At 47.7% G+C, this 8,278-nt stretch overlaps 1 protein-coding gene across 1 annotated transcript; it reads right to left on the reverse strand.

The window, feature by feature from the left end:
- Positions 1–3,726: 3,726 nt before the first annotated feature.
- nr2e3 (nuclear receptor subfamily 2, group E, member 3) lies at positions 3,727–7,775 on the reverse strand. Its single transcript, XM_018763495.1, has 8 exons — positions 7,685–7,775; positions 6,430–6,580; positions 6,140–6,243; positions 5,361–5,636; positions 5,075–5,256; positions 4,528–4,768; positions 4,288–4,393; positions 3,727–3,859 (listed from the first exon to the last, which is right to left on the reverse strand). Exons 1-8 carry the CDS (start codon positions 7,773–7,775, stop codon positions 3,727–3,729), a joined length of 1,284 nt encoding a protein of 427 aa, XP_018619011.1.
- Positions 7,776–8,278: the final 503 nt, after the last annotated feature.

The raw sequence follows: 8,278 nt of genomic DNA on the forward strand, positions 1-8,278 counted from the left end.
TTGGGATAAAAACAACGTGATGAGGATAAGATGGGAACTTAAAGACATTTTCTTTGCAGGGGGTGCTTGTACTAACTACAATATTACCCAGCAGCTGTACAAAAGGGTTTAACATATATAGATAGAAAAAGAATAAACTGTTGCAAGGAACTCAAGCAAATGACACCTCTGGTAGCCTTCACCTTATGATTGTCTGAAATATATACAGTGAGACACTTTCCCCACCTCTTGCACATGAGCTGTCGGTGTCTTCAGCTGGCTGTGGATGTCCCACTGGTACAGCAATCTTGGTGCCCACGGTGACCAAACACATCAAGCAGACCTCTGAGCACTGCGATCATGGGTTCCTTCTCCACAGGCTCTTGGGTTTGACCACCACGTGTCGGCTCGATGTCACAAGGCTGGATCCATCACAAGGAGACCGCACCTTGGCGTGGTGTGATGGCTTGTGCGCCTCCGTGACCTAATGAGCTATACAGGTTGGTCCTTTCGGACCTGCAGATCCAATCATACCTGGAAGGTCAAAGGGTAGAGATCAGACAAAGTCCAGTCTCCTGTCTAGGCTCGGGCAACATGACAGTATCCGGCCCACACACTCATCCGTGATTAGCGATCATAATTCTTCTGGCCAGACGGCACACCTTTTGTGATACATGTTTAAGTTTAACCCGGTTCTAATCAATTTGAGATCGCACTCACTTATGGAAGGTGTGGCAGTAAGCAGAGGTTTTTTATGCCTTCGTAACGCTGCTGGATGATGATGATGACAAGGCTGGACATTAGGGCTCGGCCGAGTCACATCTCACCAGATGGGTCTCCAGTGCTGTGTGGAATGGCATAGAGCCGCCAAAGCCCCAGGTTCACCGACACACTGCCGCCACACTCATATTGACGGGAATGAACCATAATGGGGCACCACTTGTGATGCAATGTGTTATTGTCATCCAAAAATAACATACACGCACACAATATCTACAACCGCTTGTCCCAAACGGGGGCGCGGTGAGGCGGAGCCTAATCCAGCAGCACAGGGCTTAAGGCTGGAGGGAAGGGGACACACCCCAGACGGGACGTCAGTCCATCACAAGGCACCCCAAGCGGGACTCGAACCCCAGACCCGCCACAGAGCAGGCCCCAAAAATAACTGAATGAATTTTACACACCTCTCTTTTTTTTTGCCTGGATGGTGATATGCAGTATTCCCTAGTTTACTCACAGACATCTTTTTGAAGCCTTCCCCTTCTTTACATTACATTTATTTATTTAGCAGACACTTTTCTCCAAAGCAACTTCCAATGAACTCTATGTGGTGTTATCAGCCCCCACACCTTATTCACCGCAGTGACTTACACTGCTAGATAGACTACTTACAATGGGTCACTCATCCATCCATCATTGGAACACACCCTCTGCGTCACTCACACACTATGGGGGAACCTGAACAGCATGCCTTTGGACTCCAAGAGGAAACCGACACACACGCAAGGAGAACATGCAAACTTCACACAGACTGTGCGGGGATCAAATCCACGTTCTCTCACACCATCCAGGGGCTGTGAGACAGCAGCGCTACTCGCTGTGCCACTGCGCCCCTATTCTTTCCGTCTAATATAGCTCTGGCCTGGGTGCAGCAGGTTTGGCCAGGGCCTGTCCTCTAGCAGGTCTGGAGTTCGAGCCCTGATCAGGGTGCCTCGTGACGGACAGGCATCCTGTCCTGGGTGTGTCCCCTCCAGCCTTGTGCCCTGTGTTTTTGGGTTATGCTCTGGTTTGCTGCAACCCCATGTGGGACAAGCGGTTTCAGACTCTGTGTATGCCTTTAAATACTTGCACACATTCTTTCTGTTGGTCCTTGATGAGCTTTTTCTGCTTTAAAACTTAAAACATGAAACGACGGCTTGAAGACAGAGTGCTCGGTAATAGCCTCGTTGGGTTAAAGAAAACAGAGAGGATGCACATATTACACATGGTGCACACAGTATGCTGTATTCATAGCTGTCTGAGCTTCTACACACTTTGGGTGTCCTTCCACATCCAGCTCCAGGATCACCTGAGCTGTGAGACAAGTGTGCTTTTTAACATAGTGACTGCTGCAATGCATTATAGCACCTATTAATAAGGAAACGCTGGGACACATGTAAGTGTAAAAACGGCAATAAATCAATTATCATTATAACTAGTCGTGTTCATTAATGCCTGTGCAATCAGCTGATTCCTCTTTTCTGCTGAATGGTCCATGACCTCCATTGGTTTTAAGTTTCTAATAGCAGAGATTGTCACCGATATACGACAGAAAGAGAGATACTCAGAGATAAGAACATCGTGTGGGGAATCCACTGGGACGGCCACTGATGCAGTGACTGCAGGATAAATGGACCAGGAATACATCCTGTTATAAGGTCTTTATTCTGTGTCTGTTGCCCTTCGAGGTTCTGTCCTGATGGAGATGTTTACCACCTCTTCCTTGCTCACAACACTGGACCTCTTGGGAGTTCGCGAGATGAGCACACAGCATCCGGCAATATGTGAAACGAGTATTCTTCTGTATTTTGAAATGGATATTTTAATCACGGGAGGCCGCGGTGGTGCAGCGGTCTTAGCCGAGTCCCGCTCTCTGGTGGGTCTGGAGTTTGAGTCCCGCTTGGGGTGCCTTGCGATGGACTGGCGTCCCGTCCTGGGTGTTTCCCCTCCCCCTTCAGTCTTATGCCCTGTCTTGCCGGGTTAGGCTCTGGTTCGTCACGACCCCGCTCTGGACAAGCGGTTTCAGCCAGTGTGTGTGTGTGTGTGTGTGTGTGTGTATTTTAATCACTGACTTGTCTTTTTTTCTCTGAACATCATAGTTAATGTCAAACTGAAATAAAAAACATTACATGTGAACAGTGGTCCCTGTGAAATTAATGGAGACACAAAGGTATTATTTTATTAAAATGCATTTTAATGTTTATCACTTAATTTATTGATAGAAAAGCAGTGCACCGTGTAATGTCCGTTGCTCATGGGCATACATATTGCATTGAAAGAACTTTGAAAAAGACAGAAGCAGTGTTTTCTCGAGGCATTATAACATCATAAACAATTTCTTTCTCTTGTCTGAAACAGCAACAACAAAGTAGCGTGGATTTCCAATATAGATATAATTATACCCGACACCACAAGGACGAAACAGAAATAAGGTGTAACTAAACCAACTCAGAGGAACATAGGTGAGGTTATGGAAATAATAAAAACACATACATGAAAAAACAAAAACAACCTAATCTAAGACCTCACCGTGGAGCCCAGTCCAGTCGGTCCAGTTGAAAAGCAGATAAATAATTTTTCTGTGCTTAGTGCGACTGAATCTGAGTGCCATTTCTTTCAGATTCCCCGTATTCTCACCCAGGCTCAGTTGTACAGTACGTGTGGCCCACTCTGCACCTGGATACATCAGTATGTAAGTTTTTGCATCTTTGCTTCATGTCAAAACCACCCCGGGTGCATATTAAACTGCTTCAAACAATTTACCTTCTATTTGCACAGGTGCTTTGCTGATATAGACTGCAGAGCACTGATTCATACTGAAAGCAAACAGACCTCCTTGCTTCTAACATCACTGCGTCTCAGTGACCAAACCAGCCCTAGGAGGTGGATTCTAGGGGGTGGGCTTTAGGTGCACACTCTAGGGGAGGGCTGTTGGGCTGAGCTGTGGGACTGCGTCGCAACAGCCATGGCAAGCCAGGTAAGGCCTGCCTAGTTCTTGAACATATCACACAGCAACTTTTCCATGGGTGTGTTTCCGATGGTCCGGTGGAAGAACAGCAGCTCGATGCGTTCAGATCCCACAAAGCGCAACGAGGGCAGCATCAGCAGCAGCTTCCCGAACCTGATCAGTAAAACGCAGTGTCAGCGAGGCATGATGGGAACGGGAGCGTTGCGCTGGCTCTTTGTCACATGGTTAGTGAGGGGGTAGCATCACATTTTGAAAGTGCATCAAAATACATGCGACCTTTTAAATTTCTACATTTCCATTCAGGGTGATGTAATTATTAACCCTTGTTCAGACTGACACTGTTGTCCAAAGTTGCTTACAGTTAGTTTATCAAGTTTAAAAATTATTTTATTAATTTATACCATCGGGTATATAAACCGTAGTGTTTCAGGGTAGGCACCTTCTTCAGGGGTACCATAGCAGGAAGGGGGGATTTGAACGAGGGCCACTGAGTTTACAAGCTGTGACCGTTGTGCCACCTGCTAATGTTTGGCATTAAAGAGGGGTGGTGCGGTGCTGCACGCACTTCTCGATGTGCTTACCTGGAAGGCTGACTGGAGTAATGCGCGCGGATGTGCTGACCCAGCATCATCTGAGACTGGTCTTGTAAGTTCTCCACTTGCTCTGGGTCCTTCAGACCCCTGGTCTCTGTTCGGACGGCCGTGAAGGAAGGGAAGTAGTCAATATCCCGGTTACAGAAGAGTACAGTACAGGTGGCTGCGTTTCAGCGGAGACGTTGTATGCCGAGCTCTTGGAGAGTGCTCTGGGAGCTGAGGACTCACCTGGTTTGAAGAGGACAATGGCCTTCAGACAGGCAAATTCAGTGGGGTCCACGGTGAGGGCCTTGAAGCGGCCGAACATCTCCTGCAGCAGGCGCAGGTCGGCCCCAGAGGGGCTGGTTTTGCTCTGCAGGGTGGGCGAGAGCTCGGGCAGGGAGAGCAGAGGGCAGCTGTCCAGGGGCAGGGACCACTGGATGGCACAGAGCAGGAACAGCTCGCTCCACGCCTCCTCCAGGAGGATCACCTGGGGATAAGGGGAAAAATTCAATCAGGCATTGCATTTTCTCATCTTGCTTCGCACAGAACTGACAGACATTAATGTAAAAATTCTTTTTTTAAAATTCATTTTAGTGGTTCAGTCTTTGAGTGATGAGAAAATGACTGAAATACAGCAACACATCGGATTTATACGCGCCTTTCTGATAAGCCCACACTCTGTTAAACAGTAAGGAAGTACAGGGTCCCTGAAAAGGCTTATTATGCTTCACTTATAATGCATTTAGAGCTCTCTGCACAGATTTTCATACAATGAGAGTGTTTAAAGCTCCACCTGGTCTCGAAAGGGCAGGTTGGAGAAGACGGGCAGGTTCTTAGCCCACTTGACGGACACGAAGAGCAGGCGGGCAGACGTTTCGTACACATTCTCGGGGCTGCTGGGGGGGTACAGTGACATGTGGTACTCTGAAGAGGCCCTCTCCGGCTCGTTACTTGTCACATCGATGTTCTCATCCACTGTGGCACACAAAGGGTTACTTTGGTAAAGGATCCGGAAACAGCACAAGACCGAGAATTTGATGTGTATCTGCATGTCTGAGCTCTCGTCCCCTGGGACTCACCATCCTCAGGCTCCAGCTTGGCGCAGGTCTCGGCGGTCATCAGGCTGGCCATGAAGCGATGGTTGTTCTGAGGGCTGGCGCAGCGTTGCGAGGGTGCCGAAGAGGTGATGGCGGTGCTGATGCGGGGTCGAGCGATGACGGAGCAGGTGGAGGAAGAGGCGCACGAAGAGGACGTGGCCTCCCGCGTAGTGGCCAAGTGCTCCTTGTCCGTGTCCACGTCGATAGCGTCCAGGCGCACCTGAGCGGTGCTGCGGGGCTGCCTCTCATTCTGCACCGCTGTGGTGGGGGTCACAGGGGGTCACAGGGGGTCACAGGGGGTCACGGGGGGTCACTGCTCTACACTGACTGATCAGCAGCTCGCTCAGTTCTGACAGCTCAGTGACGAGATCTCATTATCGGTTTCAACACCGTCATTCTATCGTTCATGTAAGGTAAAAATACACTGTACATTATCTGTTACATCATTGTGCTCTTTGGCTTTTCCTTCAGATGTAAAAAAATACAGACTCTCTAAATATATATGCCTAAACAACTGTTTCCATTTTTTGCTTTTATCAATCGTGCAATGGTGTACGAGGAAGTGTAACGAACAAGGACATGGATGCACGGCTCGAAGTTTGTTGGTTCGAGCCCCTCTCTGCAGAAATGCGTGAAATGCTGTAAGCTCCTTCGGATACAAGCGTCGGCCCCGTGACGAGCTGACATTGTGTCTGAGTGCTCGTGAAGGTGGACTTTGACACACTCCTTGTGTACTGCAGTGACACTTGTGCAAGGCTCACCATCTTTGTTCATGCCAGCTTGCAGGCATTTCTTAAGCCGGCAAGCTTGGCACTGGTTGCGGTGGGCCTTATCCACAGGGCACATGCCTGTACCAGCCTGGCATCTGCAGGGTAGAAGAAACTGCTGTCAGCTCTCTTGAATCGAACACGTTTTTGTCAGAGGCTTTTAATACCATGTTTACCGGGCAAACGTCCCAGTCCGTTCACAGAAACACAGAGCATTAATCAGGCCCACTGGCCCCTTTGCGCTCCCCAGGGGGGTCATGAGAGAGGCTGCAGCTCCTCCTCACCTGTAGATGAGCCTCCTCCGGACACTGCGCTTGAAGAAGCCACTGCAGCCGTTGCAGGCATAGATGCCGTAATGCTTGCCGCTGCTGGTGTCCCCACACACCTTGCAGAGCAGGGAGGGACTGAGGGCTTTTCCTGGTGCTGGGCTTTTAGCTGTCAGGAGCATAGAGAAAGATGTTTCTCCATGAGCTACCTAAGACCCCGAAGGTCTGCCCCTGGGTGTCTAAGTCTGGGCACACTGTAGGCAACGCAGGTCAACTCTCCACAGTCAGTAGTCAATGCACAACCAGAGCTCAGCCTCATCAGCAGATCAAACCTTTATTCATTTGGCTGATGCCTTTCTCCAAAAGGACTTACAGCAGTCAGCTAACTATAGTTATTTCCCTGTTTATATACCACTGGAGCAATTCAGGGTAAATACCTTGCACAAGGGCACTGCAGTAGGAGGTGGGATTTGAACCTATGACCTCCAGCTCCAAAAGCAGCGACTCAAACCTCAATATCACCTTCTGCCATCCGCAAAACAACGTACGATTCACCTAAAGCCAGTTCCGAATTAGTATCGACATCATTAATAGCAACGTCGTGAACGAACCCATAAAGGGCAATATCCTTGCAAACTGGCAAAGGTAGCAGAGGTATAATTTGTCATGCATAAATGGAATAAAGGGTAGTAAATATAAAAAAATTAGTCTGCGAACAATTAATTGAGTTATAGAAGTAGTCAGTGAAACATTTATCACCATCCTGTTTTGTCATATTGCATAACATTAAATACTACAGGGGTAAAGTTTGGGTAACACATTTAAATTTTTAAATTGTACACGTTTAAATTTTTAAAGTGAGCATTTATACTTTTAAAGAGAAGTAATTGTTTCTTTTGAGTAAACATATTATTATTCGCTGAAAACTACGCACGTTTTAAAATTGAATATAATTAATTCTGCTTATTTGCTCATTTAAGATTTTTAAAAATTGACTATCACCTAACACTGCTTATTTGCTTCCTTTAGAGTTATTTGGTATTAATTCTGTTTTTTTTTTTCTGTTCTTTGTACTTTGGTGTAATTCCGATGAATTTCAATACAATTAAAATTCACGGTCGCAAAGATGTGGGCCTCATTGAGCTTTGCCAAAAGTTACAGAAGTTAATGTTTGACTTTCTAGAAGCCTGCAGCAAGCTCCCCAACTAGAAAAGAGCTCACGTCTCTTTGGGGAGCTTCAGTTGACGGGTAGAGGTCTCTGATGGAGGCTTACCTCCCCGGCTGTCATCAGCACTGCTGCTCCCTGAGGATTCGCTGGGAGAAGAGGAAGGCAGCATGGAGATCTTGGAGAGGTGATCGTCCATCATCATCTCAGGAGGAGAACTCCCAAAACACAATTATGTGAACGGTAACCAAAAGAACCCTTTGTTTGTTCTTCAGAAAACAAATAAAAACTCTAAATTAATGTCGTTTTCAAGTTTGGAAGTATATTCCAGCAGTGTATTCTGCGTGATTCTTCTTCAGCAGCTATTAGCAGTAAGTCTCTGCTGAGGGCCAGTCGAGACTTGGAGAGCAGTTGAGACTGAAAACTGCTTCACCACCTCTCTGGGTTTTTCCCTTCAGTCTTAGATGTTGCCACAGTCAGGAGAGGGCAGAGACCTCGCTGTCTTCTGGAGCAGTCTGGCCGGACGGCTGGTCCTGAGCATTAGCCCGGTGGCTGATCTTCTTCCTCCCTTCACAATGATTGCTGGAGTGACAAGAAGCTGTGTCCAGGTGCTGAGTGTCAACTCTTCCACTCCTGAGGGAGGTGCTGAGATGATGGGGGCTCCTGGCTCTGGTGTTGTCGGGATGCCACCGAAGCAGTGAC

This window comes from Scleropages formosus, chromosome 11 (assembly GCF_900964775.1).
Source record: "Scleropages formosus chromosome 11, fSclFor1.1, whole genome shotgun sequence".
NCBI classification, from domain to species: Eukaryota; Metazoa; Chordata; class Actinopteri; order Osteoglossiformes; family Osteoglossidae; genus Scleropages; species Scleropages formosus.